Source organism: Panthera leo, chromosome A1 (genome assembly GCF_018350215.1).
Source record: "Panthera leo isolate Ple1 chromosome A1, P.leo_Ple1_pat1.1, whole genome shotgun sequence".
Lineage (NCBI taxonomy): Eukaryota > Metazoa > Chordata > Mammalia > Carnivora > Felidae > Panthera > Panthera leo.
Window position 1 is genome coordinate 104485045 of NC_056679.1, and position 18555 is coordinate 104503599.

The window sequence follows — 18555 nt, forward strand, 5'->3', positions numbered from 1 at the left end:
CTTCTCCACTTTGCTCATTCGAGTACAATTGTCCATCAGGCAGCATTTAACTATAATCATGTACCGCTTGCGATATTTCACACTATTATTTGTTTAATAATGCGTATTCTTTCTTTGGAGTTATTGACACTTAAAACTGAAGAGACCAGAGCAGGGGCTGGCAGGAGCCCTCGGCAGGGGGGCTGTGTGCATATAGTCTAACTCTGCACCTGAAACCTGGGCCAGGGGGTACGCAATCAATGTCTCCTTTCCGTTCAGGCTGGTGTCTCTTACTCCCACCCGGGAGCTAAATGCGCCTTGTTATTTTGGCAGACCTTAGGGAGAGATGATTACCACCAGCTTTAGTCATTCAGTGACATCGCATTGCTCCTCTCTCAGACTCCCCCTTACGCAGCTCTCCTGCCAGCTGCCCAGGGACATTTTCACCTCCACCCACCACCACTCCGAACTCCCACGGAATAACTTCTAATCATGTGCCTTTGAAAGAAGCGGACCTCTCAGTGGCCAACGCTGGCTGGGCTAGTTGTTCTCACGTTTGGAGTTAGCTAAAAGGGTCCAGAATCTCACGGGCTTATCAGTCTCCTTTTGTTTACTTCCTCTTATTCTTGGCCCAGATGTGTTTAAGGAAAACCTGGCTCCCTTTTCTCCTGTGTTTGAGAACACCTAAGGGGGAATTGGTGAAGACTACAGACATTTTCTCTCTGCACCCCCCCGACCCCCGCAAAGAAGCTGTTCCTTTGAAAGGTGTGTTGCTCTCAAAACACTAAGGTTTGTGAATTCTAGGTGGTGGAGACACTCCTGTTTGACACGTTATTCTTTGTCCTCCTTTGGATTTTTTTTTATAAAAACACAGAATTGAAACTAAAAAGTTGGGCGAAGCAACTCTTGGTGTTTTGCCTCTTTCTGTCTCGGCTTCTCGAGGTCCTCAGTGAGCCAGTGCAAGGGAGCAGGGCTGGACCGACAGAGGTCCTCTTGCGAACATGGATGCTAATTTGTATTTCAAACCGAGTTCGCCGCGAGGATCAGTACAATTTAAAATAATAGAATCTGGTCATGTAATTCTTTTTATGCATCGAGCTGGATTTTCCCTCCAAATTAATCCTGCACCAGCAGTGGATGGGCTGAAAACACAGGCACCAAGCACTTAGCTCACTTCCATCTGGCACGGCCATGTGAACACTTCGGTTGGCTTGCTTTTTTAATGAAGTGATTTCTAATGAAGCAAGCTGTGAATTTAATAGCTACCTTAAAACAGCTTCTTTGTAACTAAGCTTTAAGTAAAGAAGCAACTGCCAAATTAGCCACCGACACCAAGAGGAAAGTTCAAGACAGAACAACCACCAGGTGGAGGATTTCAGGCTGAGGTCATCTGGGATGTCATCTCAACCGCTGGCACCAAAGATGGTGTCCCAAGCCTGTGTGCAGGCTGGTGGCCCATCCGGAGACCTTAACCAGAGGTTAAGGAAGCGCCTGGCCAATGCTAACGGTGGCTGCAGGTGTAAGGTATCTGAACTCTTGTTATCCTGACCCCTCCCATGCCAGTACACCGTCTCTCCGTGGTTCATTTGCCGTGTGATTCTGAACCAGCCGCTTCAGCTCACTTATAATGTGGGCACGACAGAAGGGATATCCTTGGGGTCGGTCTCTACTACCCAGAAAGAAAGATGCTGGTAGAAAAAAATGCACACAGAAAGCTCTTAAAGGTGGGAGAAATCACCCAGTTTTGCAATCAAAGGTAAATGGCAGGCAGTTAATGCAAGAGGGCGAAGAGGGCCGGGTGGGTGCGAGCAAGAGGTAAGGCCCGGGTGAACTGCAATCACTCATCAGATCTAGGGATATTCAAATTCCTTTATAAAAAAGGTGTAGGAGCGCCTGGGTGGCTCAGTCGGTTAAGCAAGACTCGGTTTTGGCTCGGGTCATGGTCTCGCGGTTTTGTGGGTTCAGTCCCCACATTGGGCTCTGTGCTCCTGGCGTAGAGCCTACTTGGGATTCTCTCTCTTCTCCCTCTCTGCCCCTCCCCTGATCATGCTGTTTCTGTCTCTCTTTATATAAATAAAGAAACCCCAAAAAGATTCTTTAAAAAAAAAAGTGTTGATTGACAGCACACCTGGGCAAGCCAGTGTGTGAGCTCTGCTTTTCTTGACTGGGGAGGAAGCTAAGGCATAAAGATGAGCCATGACTTGTCCAAGGTCTCCCTGCACATCGTGAGTGGCCAGCCCAACATGGGTTATAGAGATGGGACATTAAGCCCCGCTTGGCAAGGTCACTGGCATGGATTTCTCAGTGGGAGGGCCTCCGCTCTGTTGTCCACAACATATACACAGGTTCCTCAACACACTCCCCTTTCTGGTAACGGATACTTCCTTGTCTTTCACGCTACGAGTCCTTCCTCTGCTTTGTGAGGCCTTAGCCTCATCTGCAGCGGTTGAGAGAGTTGCCGCACATTAGGAGGGGCCCAGTAAGCTGGGGGGCAGAGCAGGGGGAACCCACGCTCACCTGTCCTGAGCTCAGGTGGTGGCATCAGCCTGGGAGTGAGTGTGAGAAGTGGGAACTTCTTGGGGCGCCTGGGTGACTCAGTCAGTTAAGCGTCTGACTCTGGGTTTCGGCTCAGGTCATGATCTCACAGTCGGTGAGTTCAAGCTCCAGGCACCTGACAGTGTGGAGCCTGCTTGGAGTTCTCTCTCTCCCTCTCTTTCTGCCCCTCCCCTACTCGTTCTTGCTCTCTCTCAAAATGAATAAACTTTTTTTTTTTTTAAAAGCAGTCTCCATTCTAATTTTTTTTGTTTAACATTTATTTATTTTTGGAAGACAGAGACAGGGTGTGAGCCAGGGAGGGGCAGAGACAGAGGGAGACACAGAATCCGAAGCAGGCTCTAGGCTCTGAGCTGTCAGCACAGAGCCTGAGACGGGGCTCGAACTCACGAACCGTGAGATCATGACCTGAGCTGAAGTCAGACCCTTAACCAGCTGAGACACCCAGGCGCCCCTCAAAATGAATACACTTAAAAAAAACAAAAAAAGAAGTGGGAACTTCTGTGGTTTCAACCTAAGTCCTTCCCTCCCACTTTACAGATGCCAGCATATGACTTTGTCATCCCTTTTGTCCCTCCAGAACAGGACACAGAGTAGGAGAGAGAAGTCTGAGGGCAGTGCATGAGACCGGCTCACTTCTTCCTCGCCGAGGGATTGTGACCTAATGCAACCATGGTAAGTCTATGTCTTCCTCTATCCAAGGGTCAATATGGGCTTTTCTCCCCAAGACTATGGTGCAGTGTTTGTACAGTGGTTGGATTCCTAAAAGCTTGGCAGAGGCTCACCGGGCCTGAATTTTTCCCATTCGGCCTGATCCACCCTACTCCCGACCCTTTCTAACTTGGGCCAGCACTCTCCTGCTGAGTCCTGGAGTGCATGTTCTCCCCTTGCTGGCCACCTGGTCACCATGCACACAGGGCTGCAATCGCCTGTCCTTCCTCAAAACCCGATTTAGGACCAATGACTGAGCGGGAACCAGGATTGGTCAGAATCTTCTCACGTGCCCTGTAGCTAAAAGCTGTGTCACTAGCGTGTCTTGTGTAAGATCTTGTCCTGCTGTGTCCAACTTGAGCCGTAAAGACGTGGTGTCACTTTCTTTGATTTACAACCATAGGCCGAAAGTATGAAAAAAGTTTGCAAGTGGGGGGAGGGGAGGTTCTCCGTTCTTGCATTTATTTAATGAGCAGACACCTCCTGACTGCCTATCACGTATAGTGATCATGGTCTCCAGCCACCTCCCTTACCAGGCTGCGCTCACGAATTGGCATGAAGAGGGGAGCATGCCTGCCTGCCTTCAAGGGATGGATTAGGTCGTACGCGTGCCTGGGAAGTGCCTTTAATCCCTTTATATCTCCTATGGTGTCATTCCCTAATTACCCCGATGCTAAAAAGGTTTGCTAATGAATATGAACACTCAGAAACCAAAAGCTCATCCATTCAATACATAGATGTATCGAAAATCGCCAAGCAATGTCACTGCCTAAGTCTGATACATACATATTCAGAGGGTTTGAGGGAAGTCTTAAATCTAGTAAATAGCAAATGCCAAGGTACAAAGTGGTTTCTCCCCAGCAGTCCAACTCTGCTTCCTGCTGTGTAGCTGGAGATTATACTGAATCCAGGGCACTCTTTAGAAGCATTTTCCTCGAATGACTTAAATATATGTATGTATGTATGTGTGTGTGTGTATATATATATATATATATATATATATATATATATATATATATATATATATATGGTAAATAAAAAGTTTGGGAGAAAAAAAAAAAAACCCTTAATCCTCCTCTCCCTAGCTTTACATCCCACTGTTCTGAGTAACTGATCTGTGTGAAAACATTATTGGTCTCATTGTAGCTAACCCTCTGAGTCACAGGGAACAGCTTTTAAATTGTTCATACAGTTCTTATCAATCAGCTGGGTCTGTGTAAAGGAACTAGAAGTATGGAAACCTAATCACTCCCTCTGAAAAATCACCACGTCTCCTTGATCAGAGGAAGATCAGAGCGCAGAAAGCCTCCCCCCCACCCCGCCCCGCACCCCCCAGATTTGCTCCATTTCCTGGCTATTTCATTTTAATCAGGACGTTGCTGAGCTGATCTATTACTTCATAAGTCCCCTGGGAAAGCGTGGGTGTTACGGATACATGTCTCAGGAAAGCCCAGTGCCAGATACTCCCATCAGTGGAAACTCATGTTGCAAGTGTGCTGTTTGCACGTAATAAGATGGGTTTCCTTGGCAAACTGCTCAATCAGATACACAATCACAGTGGTAGTTGGGAGTCAAGGCACACGTTTTTGGGAAAGCATCATGGTACTTTTATTGGGTTTCTGTATTTTTCCCTTTGTTATAAAAGAATGGCATCAGAGTTCAATTTACAGAGAGAAATGAGGAAAACTAAAAATGAGCAGGAAGGAGCCCATAAAACCACCCAGGCTGGTCATTCAGTGAATCCTTTTATGGTTAGTGGATGTCTATTTACTGCGTTCTACCAGGTCATTATTCTTGGGGATACTTTATCTGACAAATTGCCACTGGGTAAAATTTCCATCATCAATGAAAAATACGTAGCCTTTACAAGACAGAAGTACTAGCTGTGGAGGTGTGAAATGTGTCTTATCTGCTCTTCCTTTTTGCTACGTGCAGTTTGAACGCTTCCCTTTCAAGCTTTGGCTGATTGACACAGACCTGAAGAGATTTACATAAGCTGGACTGGAGGAAATTCACCCATATCCAAATAAACCAGATGATCACAGTGTAGTTCTCTTGTTATACTGGCTTACTTAGCAGAGAAAAAAAAAAAAAAATTAGGATATAAAATTGGCAGTGATTTTACCAGAGGAGACTAAATGATTTGGTCTGGCCGTGGAGGTAGGAAGGTTAGTAGATGGGCACACACAGAGTCACCTTATTGAGTTATAAATCAAGTACCATGAAATGCTCTCATTTTTAAGTGTGGGATAGAGTTTCTGAATGTATTTATAGAGACCAAGGATATAATGGAGAGCCCCCAGTTCACTGTCCTGCAGCTCTGAGAAACTGAGGCATGACACACAGATGGACAGTGGCTAAATGGGGAGGTGATACCCACTTTGGAGGTGCTAATGAGAACCAGTCCCTTGATTTTGGCCATGATGGGTAGAAACTCGTAGACAGAAACCCTGGGTTTCTGATCGGTTACAAATGAACATCCAGCTGCTGGGTGTGGAGAGTGCAGGAAAGGAATGGATGGGGCAGTGTCTTCTCAACAGTGGAGATATGGAGGATGAGGTTTACTTTGAAGGAAGGACTGGGGGAGTTTATGGAAGAGTGTGAGAGTCTGAGGTATGACAGTGATTCTGACCACTGCTAACCCCTGGGTGCTGACAAATAACATTTATAAATGACTTTTTCAACCACTTCCTCTAGCAAACAAGAAGCTGTTATTATGATGTTGATTTTGAAATTCACTGTTATAGAATTTTCGTGCCTTAATGAGAAGGCAGATCCAACTGGTACGTAATGATTAACGCAATTGGAAGAGTGCAAACAAGAAATAAAGTAAAGCTACTCCGAATGCTTAACCCCAATAGGCAGGTTTTGCTGATTTTCCAGAAAAAAAATCCATGGTTATCTCGAGATAAAAATATTAAGCAAAGCTCAGTGTGGATAAGCCTGCCCTTTGGTAAGAGAGGAAAAGTCAATTAGTAATGTCATTTGTTTAAAACTATGCCTGCACCTGGCTCTCATTTGTCCTCCAGCTGAAAAACCAAAGACAACTTCTTTTTATTGCTTGTGGTCAAACAGCAAGTTCATTTCGCCATGGGATGATCAAACGGCCAGCCTCCCCCGGCTTGAGAAGGTTTGCCTTTCACTTTCAACTTGTTCAATCATCATTAACTCTGAAAAATGTCACATTCCATTTGTGCAATGAAAATTTCACCACTGGTGACCGTTTGGGTGAAGTTTTTGTAGGCATGGCCCTAAATCTTACAGAGCACCTCACACATTCTCAAGGTCATTTGCCCTGTTTCCTTGTTTAATGACAGTTGCCTAAGATTCCAGAGTCTGTGGCCAAGCATAGGCCACTTTGAAGAACCTTTGTGTAGAGGTACATGTTTCTGTCTCTGAGAAGGAAGGGGTTCACTGGGTGATTCGATGCAGGCAATTTAGCTGAGAAAAACCAAGATGTGTGCATGTGAAATGCACACGTGTACACACACACACATACACACACGCATACACACACTGGGGTTTTTACCAAGTGAAAATAAGAGTCTTCTTTACCGGGGAGAGACCAGTCAAGACCACTGGATCCACAGCCCTTTTAAAGCAGAGTTGGTTTTTTTTTGTTTGTTTGGGTTTTTTTTGTTTTTGGTTTTTAACTCTGGGAAGTTAGCTTCCCTGGAGAAGCTGCAATACCAACTTGGGGAGGTTCCAGAAAGTTTCTGGAAAGGAGAAGTAGGCTTCTTTTTTAACTTTTGCCTTCGGGCTTGAGAAATCTTCCACCTCCCTTGTTTATTATTTAATTATGTACCTCCCCGTGCACCTTCTGCAGAGAAGTTCTGGAATGTAAATCCCAGTGAACGTGGCATGGGGCCAGATCCCTGACAGGCACTCTACAAATATGAATTTCTGAGAGTGGATGTCAAGCAGCAAGGCTGCTAAATTAAGAGGTCACTTGATCCAGAGTCTTAAAGCATAGGGTGAATTGAGGCAAGTCCAATAAATTTTACGCCATTTGGCAAGTAAGTCATTGCTAAAACAGGCCCCAGTTACAGGTCCTGATTAAATTCTCAAGGTCAAATCCAAGAGCATGTACATACAGAGTTCTCCAGAGCCTTAAGTGCTGAGGCGCTAACATACTGTTTTAAATAGTCTCTGAGAAGGGCGTCTTGATTTCTAGCTCTAGCTTAATGCCCAAGTTTCGCTGGGTCAGCTGCTGAAATAAAGAGTGGGTTATCAGCGGGTCTGGATTATAGGCACATAATCTTGATCTTGGTCTCTCTCAATTAGCTCCAGCTCATAATATATTAGAATAGTTATTATTGCTAACATCCAATTTTTAACTGTCTAATAGACATTGAGGGTAGGAGAGAGGGCAAAATAGTCTAGTGATATTTTCTACTTCCCCTAGCTAATGCATAGACCAGACCCTTGGTCTAACGTAGAAATGTGTGGCTCCTAAAATATGAAAGAATGTCCTGCCATTTTAATAGCTGGGTTGAAATGCCTTCCTTTTAAGAAAAGAGATTCCAATATTAGGTTATTAACTGAAAAAAGCTTGTGTATAATTTCCTAAGAGATTTTTTTTTTTATTCAAACACTTGGATATGTACTTGGTATTCTTCTAACTGCTTTAGAAATCTTAATTCATGTAATCCACATAGTAATTTCAAGAGGTAAAGTTACTTACCTAAGGTCATGGCACTACTCAAATCCAGGAAGTCTGGGGCTGTATCCATTATACTATGCAGCTGTATTTTTTTCATAGAGACCTCGCAGAGTACGCAAGCCAAATGCCCACGTATCTGTTGCTTCAACTGGGGCAGAGGGTATGCAAAGCGAAAGTATTGTCTCACTTCTCAGGAATGGGAAAATGGACAGCAACTTTATAAACTTCCCCTTTCTCCTCACACTGCTTTCCCATCTCCTGTCTCCACTTCATGGAGATCACTTTTCTACTGTCGGCTCCAGAGTGAGCTCGTGAGCCGTTTCTGTCTGTGTCACGCACACACATGCACACACACACACACACTTACACACTGCTCCCGCTGTGCTTCATTGAGCTGCGTGGGGTTTGTGATCTGGGCATCAAAGCAGACATCATTTGCTCATTAGAGCTAAGTTTTCAGGACGTGCCCCAATTACTGACCTCCACTAACGGCCTGGGTTTGCGCTCGACTGCAAACTTGAAGTGGCAGAGTTCACAGTAGCTGGTGTTTGAGGATGACAGCCAGTGCTCCAGGCAGCTCCGATGAATTGTCCCCAAGGTCCCTGTGCATTCGCAGGGAGAGAGCAAGTCCTCTTGGCTGCTGCCCTCGTGGCAGATTCTGCACATCGGCCGGTCATTGAAGGGGCTGCAAGAGAAGGAGGGGGGCCTGCTGGTCACCAGGCTGGAGACCATCACCAAGAGGATGGTCCTCTGGCTCTGCGTCCCTCAGACCCTCCCCAGTGGCAGCTGCTCCAACAGACACTTGCTTTCAAACCCTAGATGTACGCTCTGTGTACATGGCGGGGGAGGGGTCCTTGGGCATCTCCCTTCGCCAATATAAAGAAGCAGGGGATGGCCCAGGGCCAAAAGTGGGTGAAAGCGAGCAGTGTGTTATTTTTGTCTTGGACGTGAATGTTGTTCAGGCAGACTCCGATCGAAAAATAAAAACTACTCCTCACCCTTAAAAACAGAAATTGTTTTGAAAAGACATCAACTGTAGTTTCCAGGCAAACTTCGTCTTTTGAATCAAGCCAGGACACTTGGAAAAACTCACAGGTTCTTTTCCTTTCTCCTTTCATAAGGGTGGGAGAATGAGGGGTGGGAAGTTAACTGGCAGCTAGCTCTCAAGCTGTTGCATAGAACTGAGGTCTGAACCAGAGCCGTGAGCTGAGCGGCAGGTGATCCTTTGAGCTTTCCTAGGATGCTAAGGATACTAAGCTCAACGCAAGTAACGGGTGTGTCCCACAGAGGTGGCCTGAGTCTAGAGCTCTGCCATGAATTTAGAAAAACCAGCCCTGCGCATTTCTTGAAGGCACATGGTGTGGTGGTTCCTGAGGCAGGTTCTGGAGTGGTGCCTGGGCCTGAACCCCAGCTCTGGTGCCTACCCATACTGGCTAATTTGGCGCGATTAATGTCATGTCTCTGTATGTTAGTTTCCTCATCTCTAAAACAGGCACAAAGAATGGTGCCTTCCTCTTTTTTTTTTTTTTAATATGAAATTGATTGTCAAGTTGGTTTCCATACCCAGTGCTCATCCCAACAGGTGCCCTCCTCAATACCCATCCTCCCCTCCCTCCCACCCCCCATCAACCTTCAGATTGTTCTCAGTTTTTAAGAGTCTCTTATGGTTTGGCTCCCTCCCTCTCTAACTTCTTTTTTTCCTTCCCCTCCCCCATGGTCTTCTGTTAAGTTTCTCGGGATCCACATAAGAGTGAAAACATATGGTATCTGTCTTTCTCTGTATGACTTATTTCACTTAGCATCACACTCTCCAGTTCCATCCATGTTGCTACAAAGGGCCATATTTCATTCTTTCTCATTGCCACGTAGTACTCCATTGTGTATATAAACCACAATTTCTTTATCCATTCATCAGTTGATGGACATTTAGGCTCTTTCCATAATTTGGCTATTGTTGAGAGTGCTGCTATCAACATTGGGGTACAAGTGCCCCTATGCATCAGCACTCCTGTATCCCTTGGGTAAATTCCTAGCAGTGCTACTGCTGGGTCCTAGGGTAGGTCTATTTTTAATGTTTTGAGGAACCTCCACACTGTTTTCCAGAGCGGCTGCACGAATGGTGTCTTCCTCTTGTGTGACTGTGAGAAGGGACAGTTCAAATCAGAAGCTTAGAATAGGGACCAGCCTCCAGTACATGTGTAGTTAGTGGTAACTATTTCCGCTCGCAGAAAAACTCAGGTCAGGAAAAGTCCAATGACATGGCCCTCATCAGGGAAGTTAGTGGCCAATGGAGGGCTCAAACTGACATGGCCTCACCTCCCAGTGCACACTGTGTCTTTGTGAGAGGACCATTCCTTTCTGACCGACATCTTCTTATATTGCTTCTCATATTTTTCTTTACTGGGCATTAGGTTTTAAACTATGTTATCACTGTATGTGCCAACCTGAAGAACAGCCTCTGCACCGGTCCTCGCCCAACCTAGACCCATCCCTCTCTTTGACACCATCTTTGGTCCAAATGGAAATGGCCATGGAAGTAACTGCTGTTTCCCAAAGACCTTTCTGGGATGATCCTGGGAACAAGTGAAGGTTTAAAAGAGGAAAAACATCTTCCCACTTGCCCGGAAGTGGGATCCACTCATGCTCAGGGCTGAGAGAAGAAAGTTTAAGGAGTAGAGTTGACTTTGTCTCTGACTATTCCTGGCCTCCTTCATTCCCACTGAGCCAAATGCACGTGAAAGTCGAAAATCGTCTGGTTTACCTGAGCACCTGGTAGAACACGTGAAAATGCCTGATCTGTGCGCCTGCGCGCATGCACACACACAGACAGACAGACAGACACACACAGACACACACACACACACTCACACAACTGGCTCATAGGTCTAAGCCTGTTCTTCTGATTAAACAAGGTGTCTGAAGGCTTCAGGGTACACCCGGTCAGCTGTCTCAGTTAGCAGGTGAGCAATGGTGCTCATTGCCTCATCATATTCTGAGTCCTAAACCAATTGTTAGAAGCTTTCTGAGAGGTGGGAACATATATATTGACTTTCTTCTACTTTATCCCTTTGCTAGCTGCACACATTGGCAGAAGGCGGTGTGTGGGGAATGTTTACAAGATGCATGAGTGTGTAAGTCTGTGTCTGGTGGCTTCTGTGTCCAGGCTGGGGTAACGGAAAACGCTGTGGTGCTACCCACAGTCCTGCTGCAGGTGCATGTGGGCCTGTATCTCTACTGTAGGGCTTGGTTGCGTTCCTCAGACAAAGATAAGCAGTCAACATGTGAGTTACTGGCCCAACCTTCCAGAATCAGGAGTGGTGGTGCCGGCATCTTAGGGCAGGTCCAGTGTCGACAGGCATTTTACATTATTAGATCAAAGTTGCACGTAACTGTTCTGCAAGAAAGCTGGAGAAGCCAAGGAGCATGTATTGGCTGGACAGCCCATGGCTCTCAGTCTGCCACCAGACAAGGGGAGAGCTCCAGGGACCAAGTGCCGGCCTGGATAAGCCATCTCGGGGCTGCTCAGAGCCCACGGCCTTGCTTTGTTTCATCATCCAAGGGAGACAAGCTGTGGGGACAGGCAGGGTATGTTGTGAAGGATCAGGGGTGAAGGGCCCATGGGGCGCAAAGGAGGGGGCAACAGAAGTGCCTCCCCTCCCGAGTGGGGACATACCACAGAAGCGACTCACCCAGGAATAGTGCTCCCACCAGGCGGTGCTGATTAGCACAAACACTAGGAAGGTCACTTCAGAAATTGTGCCCACAAGTCTAATCACTTTGGCTTTGTCACCGGAATTCAGGTGCCTCCTTCCCTCCTTTCTAACAAAGAGCTACCTTTGTTAGCACATGGCGACAGAGAGTGTAATTTACCATAGCATTGTCCAAATAACACAGGTAAAGAAAGCCATCCTGTGTCCTGTGGGATCCTTCCCTGCCTGGCTCTCTGCAAGTGTTTTAAGTGGAGAACTCAGGAGTGTGGATTTTAGCGTTACGCCCCATTGCTATAGAAACGCTGATCAGAGAACTTGTATAGTTTTTTCTTCCCTCAGCACCTCCTCTCACCTGACACAAAGCCCTGAGCACTGTTTACATTCCTTTTAGCATCCTGCATCTGACAAAGAGTGCTCCCGCTCAGTTACAGATTCATTTATTTAACAGCGGTACTACCTCTGGGTGGCAAGAGTCCGCACTACTGTTGACAGCAGCTGCCCGTCCTTGGCCGAAACTTGCATGACATACTGTGGCTGCCCATTCACGAGGCTGCCACAGTCGTCCACGGTCTTCACCACGGGCGCAGCCGAGCTGGTGCAGTCTGGCAGCACTTCCGGCAGGTGACTGCAGCGGCTGGTTGTCATGGTAACAGACAGCAATTACTCTGCTAATGGCTTCCACGTTCATGCAAGATTTCCATCTAGGAGAGATCAGAAAACAGTTTACTCGGGCAGGGTGGTTAATAGAAAATGGAGAACTACGGGCCACCAACATCGCCGTGTCGTCATTTAATAGGAATAACACGGGGAGCCTAGACGTGGTGCATTATCTTGTTACCATGTAACACGTGTGTGCACACACACAGAACCCACGAGAAACAGTGGATGTGGTTGTGAACAAGATGGCGGGCATACGTAAATAGCAGTGTACGTGAACATTTAGGATCCCTGCTCTTGGAGGGGAGAGGGCCTGATGGCTCTGGAGCCAGATCTGAAGAGGAGATAAGCGGTTCTCTTGCTCTGTGCCAGAGAAGCAATAAGTCTTTGTTGACTCTCTCAAAGTTACTAGAATCTTTATTAAAACCGCTCGCAACTCTTTTTTTCTTGTAAGCAATTTATTTTCCATTCGGCTTCATTCTGAGATGCTAAGATTAAAAAAAGAGAGTAAGGGAAAGAAAAAAAAAAAGACTTTGGCCAAGTAGCAGCTTCTAGGACAATATTTGCCAAAGTGAATCGTTCAATTAATATACCACATTTCTGACCATTGCCATATCTGTGTCCCATAATACAATTATCTACTTAATATATCTTGACAATTAACTTCCTTTAAAAACTTAACCTATTTTAGCCTTGTCTTAAATAGTTATTCATGAGAAATGATTAGTTGGATGAGCTCGTTATATTTTTTCCTAATGGACATCACAATCAAGACATTAGAATTGAGTTTTTGTTAGTGGAATACCTAAAATCCAGGGACACTGCATCATCATAGAGGAACGCAAGAAATGATGACGAATGAGCTCTCTACAGGCTCTTAAAATCCATTCTTAGTAAAGGCCTTGCCTCCCTGACACACAGTCTGTCACAGAGCCTGCAAGGAATTCTGTCCCCGATCCGTGTGGTGGGGGCTTGAACCAGACCTCAAATTCAAAGCACCCAGATGCACCGGTGTGAGCAACCCCACCGTATCCAGTAACAGGTCTGCATGTGATACATGAGAAACAGACGTCTTTACAGAAACTTGCAGGCGTTGAATCTCACCTCTAGGAATATGGCTATTTCTGCCCAGCCTGCTCATCTCAAGCTCCGGAGCCCATGACAGCCCAGACTCTATAGACAGAGGCAGGATTGGTTGACGGATGGAGTTCACATCAATAACCAGACTGGATGGTAAAGGCCCCAAATCAAAATAAATCCACCTCACAGCCCCCGAAGGATTTTTGGAATTCCTCCATGGGTTGCTTTCTCCTAGCTGTTTCTCCTGGTTATTATACCGTACTTGACTCCTATGGGTCTGGGAAACAGGATCATCCCAACTTCCAGAACAATCTGCATCTACTGGACGTTGTTAGGATGAGAACATAGTGCTTGCAGGTGAACTTGAACTGACACTATCCCTCCCGAAAAGCACATGTCAAGGAGCCTGGCCATCAGGGGCAACTGGACAGGAATGGAATTCCCTCCTTGTGCTGAGGTGTCTGGCTGGCCTTGTTCCAGCATGTTCCTGTTCCTGTCCTTGGCCGTCACCATTCCTCTTAGTGTTTGTGATCTGGCCTGTCCTGGGAGACCTCTGGAAGCTGGAAGTGAGGACGGGGTAGTGGACAACCAGCCCTGGTCAGAGGCCTGATGTAGGGGCACAGGCAGGGCTGTCCCCACATGTTGTCGTCACCTCCCTGGTGGGCTTTCCAACCACCAGGCACTGGGCAGTCAAGGACACACCCTGATAATTAGCCAGTGTGGTTTTGCTTTTTATCTTTTATTATTTTTTAAAAGTTTCTTCATTTATTTTGAGAAAGAGAGAGAGGGAGTTTGAGCATGCGTAGGGGAGGGGCAGAGAGAGAGGGAAACAGAATCCCGAGCAGACTCTGTGCTGTCAGCCCAGAGCCTGAAGCGCGGCCCAAACCCACGAACCATGAGATCATGACCTACGCTGAAACCAAGAGTCGGACACTTTACCAACTGAGCCACCCAGGTACCCCTAGTTTTGCTTTTTAAATAGGATTTGTTGCCTTTGTTTGTTTGTTTTTAACACTGTAAAAGCCAGAAACGTATGTTATAGAAAGTACAGAAAAGTACAAAGAAAACAACACGACTCACAGATGATCCCACCACTTGGATAACCACAGTAAACTTTCTGGGTGGATGTCTTTTTAATTTTTGGCAGGGTTGACAGGGCGGAGTTGATTTGTAACTGAGGCCAGATATTTTTTTTTTTTTTTTTTTAGTAATTGAGTTATAGTAGCTCTCAGGCCACAGAACAAAAGGATGTTCAAAGACCGACTTCTAAAACTCTGTCTAATCCCCCTTCCCTATCCCTGCTCTTATAAAACCCCATTGACATGATTTTAAATTCTAATAATGCCTCCTAGTCACCAAGTGTAACTTCCTGGCACAGCTCTCTTGCCTCACAAGGCAGCCATAGATAAAGAGCCAGGGGTGTGTTGGCAGGAAAAGCAGACACAGTGACCTTCTTGCCGCATGGAATCATTATGTCTGGATGCATTCTGAGAGTCTATTTTCAGGTTCTGCATAACTTCAACTCCTAGGACCAAACGCTCCCTCCCTATGCTCAATGGCATGGGAAGGAGGCAGAGGAGAGGTGCACAGAGGGAGAAGATGAGACCCAGGCAGTCAGTAATTAAGCTAACTCTAGTGACGGGACATCACTCAGGCACACAATGTCCCCAAGTTCGTTCACTTATAACCCAGATTAAGTTCTCATCAAAGGAAGCAATTCTAAATATATGACCTAAATCTGCAATAAAATGCCCTTACAACAATTCAAGAAGTAGAGTTCCCTTTAAACTTATTTTATATCTGTAATTTCACTTCTGGGTGATATACTTCATCATTTAATTTCCCTTCTCAAAGGCAAAAGGGATCATCAGTGGTCTGATCAGTTCGTTTCATTCACAGTGGGTGCTGGGCACGGAGTTGAGCATAAAGGGAAGGAAGGCTCCTCTACATTGCCTTCTCCTGCAAGCAAGCCCTGAACCCAACTTGGGACCTGATGGATACGATGCTCCAGTCCAGCACTCACTGAATACACCATCATATTCACAGACCACCATGCATCAGAATAATCTTGAGGTACCAAGCCTGGCATGCCCATGATGAGTTCGCACACTTTGAAGAGATCATGTCTTTTTTTTTTTTTTTTTTTTTTTTTTTTTTAATGTTTATTTATTTATTTTGAGGGAGACAGCACAAGCAGGGGAGGGGCAGAAAGACAGGGAGGGAGAGAGACAGAGAGAGACAGAGAGAGAGAGAGAGAGAGAGAGAGAGAGAGAGAGAGAGAATCTAAAGCAGGCTCCAGGCATGCGCAGCATGGAGCCTGAGGTGGGGCTTGATCCCACGACCACGAGATCATGACCTGAGCCAAAATCAAGAGTCAGACACTTAATCCACTGAACTACCCACGGGTGCCCCTACAAGATCATATCTTGAATTGAAAATTGGATAGAAGGGATTATGCAGAGCATGGGCACCTGAGATCATGGTGGGAAGGGCTAAGTTGGTTCTGACCCCACAACAGTGGATCTAGTCATCTCCCCAGGTGGAGGAGGAGGAGACTGTCCCCAGTCTCAGTCAAAAGGAAGCACAGAGGCCTAGACCAGGCCTGGGGCAGGAGTGGGCCTGTGTAGGCTGCATGCACCAATTGGCATACATATGTTGCACCGGGGGCAGTGACAAATGGCCCACTGCATTTCCCTGTCTCCTTTAGGGCCACTTGGGAAAACAGCAGGCTGTTGCTGTGGACGCTGGAAAGAGCTGAGCTGTCGGTTTGCAGCCTAACTGGGCTTCCACTGGTCTTTCTGCAAAATTTCAAGCACCAATTCGACCGCTTTCTTATCAACACTGCTGCTCTTGTGGGAACATGTCTTCCTGGTTCAGCCAAGAATTCTGCTGTCTGGGATTGTTCAGGACAAAACCACAGTGCCCGTGGGGGGTGGTGTGTCTGTGTAAACTTGAACATCAGATTGCACTGGTAGGGCAGATCCTTTGTTGGCCAGGCTTGACACCTTGTATTCTTTCTTTCTCAGGCTGTGAATAGAACATGATTTGGCATCGGCCAAATCCATCTGCACAGAGTGAAAAGGAAGGCGCTAGGTGCAGGAGAGGGAGCCGGCAAAAGAGGAGGGAGTGGCTAAATGAATGAAAGCCTGATGAGACCATTGTGAAGATTAAAAAGGCCTATTTGTTAAACTGTGACCCCTTTAAAGGACAGTACAGGTTTTACCAAAGCAAGAACCCAGCCGGGCTACGGCTAATTGCTGCCATGTTTCTGAACGGTCTGCCTTTGGTAAGTGATTTCCATGGGAACATGGCTGGCACCACGAGGATGCGGCCGGAAGACGTGGGGGAGGGGAAGGCAGGGGCCCTCTGTTCACCTCCTCAGCCCCCCTGGCCCCAGCGGTCCCTGAAACCTCCCTGAGGATCACAGAGTTCCGGGAGGAAGCTCTGTTCTCGGAGGCAGGGCACCCACGCCTGCACCTTGGCTCATTGCTCACCTGGCTAAATCACTTAGCCTCTCAGCCTTTGCTGAGACCTCTTGCGTATTTGGAATAAAGGCACTAATATTCCTGAGCCACTTGATCGGGTTGTTTGTGAGGCCTAAAATAATACATGTGAACACGCTTCGTAAACTGGGATGAGCCGCGTGCAGGGGACTATTGCCACATTAACCTTAATTCCTGCTCTTTTTCTAGGCTGAGTTGCATCTTGTTTCTCTCTTTGAAAACTCCCTTCCCCCATGGCTGGTCAGTTTCCACCATGCTGTACCTCTGGATCATGCTTGAGCTCTGACGTTGTACTGCTCCGTCTCTCTTGGTGGGGTAGCACGAAGGGACCCTCTTCCCTGAACATCTATTTCTCTTCCTCAGCCCTGTCTCCTTCAGATCCCTGCACACAGGTTGTCACTTGTCCATGATGAATATTTAGTGAAGGTATGTATTATGTTTGAGATATTTGGGTTTATTTGTTACAGCAGCTGCCATTATCTTAGCTTATCTAGTATGTGATAAATATACTAGGAAATAAAATGCAAGCCACGCCTCCAAGTGCCTGCTTCTATCAGAACTGTATTTTCAGCGGAAACTCAACTTGAATCTTTTAGTTGTAGGACAACAAGATGTCTGGGGGAGGAATCTGTTATGTTGGCACCTCTGTTTGGGTGTACAAGTTATCATGGGGTTTAAAGGTGAAAATAAGAGCATAAGAGTATGTGTGTTAGCTGGCACTAACCTGGTCAGGAAGGCTGCCTGGGCAGTGGACTAAGCAGGCCCAAGCCTGGAGAGGCAGTCTGTGGCAAGAATGGACCAACAAATTCAATGCTAGTAATTCCTGAGATTTTTAAGAAGCACGCTCCTCAGGTCTCAATATGTTCTAGAAGGGTACCCTGTCACTCTCACAACCAGAGTCGGTCCACAAAGCAAATCCAAGAAGCAAATGTATTCATTCTTTTGTCCGCTCAAAAGAAATATTTTCTGAGAGATTACTAGGTACTCCTTTGAAGTTGCTGATGGTGTAGTGTCCAGACCTTTCAAGCCAGGCTTTGCATTTCTTGAGGAATGTTTCCCAGACCCTCTTTGGGGCTGCAGAGCCATGAGGGCAAGGCATCTTTCCACTGGCAATCATGCCTTTGCTCACTCGGGGGAAACTGCCCTAAATTTGTGGGGGGCTGGAGGATGGAAATGCACAACTGAGGAATGGCTCGATGGCTTTCTGCTCCCACAGAACTGCACATCATTCACCCTGGTCCAGGATTCAGAAGGTGGACCTCAGTTTTACATGATACTTGCCTCAGGAAGTATCTCTAAAACGTCCCTTCGCCTTCCTAGAGGGGCTGCATACTCAGGGGGGCAAGGCCTCCAATAATGAGACCAATGAGCGGGCAGGACAAATCAGTTGGTGATTGAAACGAAAAAAAAAAAAAAAAAAAAGCAATAAAGGCTGTCCAGGAACTTCCCCCTCTGAGGGAGACTTTTAGACTCTGAATTCTAAGAACAGTCTCTGAGAATAAGAATGCTCTTTGATAGAACATTTCCCTGGCTTTTGAGGCATGTTATAACCAGGCAGTGCCCTGCATGCCTGATGAACTGACTTGGGAGTATCTGGAATGTTCAGACAAAATGAAGGCAGGCGGGAAATCACACACTGACCTTCCTTTCCAATGAAAATGGAGCAAATGACTAATTTCAAAACCATTAACATGTAAAA

The 18555-nt window shown here is 46.4% G+C and overlaps 1 protein-coding gene and 1 long non-coding RNA gene across 7 annotated transcripts in view; one reads left to right on the top strand and one right to left on the bottom strand.

Moving 5' to 3' along the window:
- Nucleotides 1-18555, bottom strand: part of MARCHF3 (membrane associated ring-CH-type finger 3) — a 148761-nt gene that overhangs the window by 25182 nt on the left and 105024 nt on the right. For all 4 annotated transcript variants that reach the window (XM_042934070.1, XM_042934082.1, XM_042934088.1 and 1 more), the window contains exons 2-3: nt 12074-12317; nt 8387-8591 (exon numbers count right to left, since the gene is read on the bottom strand). In XM_042934070.1, the coding sequence (XP_042790004.1) occupies nt 8387-8591; nt 12074-12261 (393 nt within the window). In that variant the 5' untranslated portion in view covers nt 12262-12317. The remainder of the gene's footprint in view (nt 1-8386; nt 8592-12073; nt 12318-18555) is intronic.
- LOC122217291 overlaps nt 1-18555 on the top strand; it is a 120700-nt gene that overhangs the window by 14055 nt on the left and 88090 nt on the right. For 2 of the 3 annotated variants that reach the window (XR_006201379.1, XR_006201383.1), the window contains exons 2-4: nt 3113-3207; nt 15253-15426; nt 16061-17282. This is a non-coding gene — a long non-coding RNA (uncharacterized LOC122217291). The remainder of the gene's footprint in view (nt 1-3112; nt 3208-15252; nt 15427-16060; nt 17283-18555) is intronic. The other variant, XR_006201382.1, reaches the window with a different exon arrangement.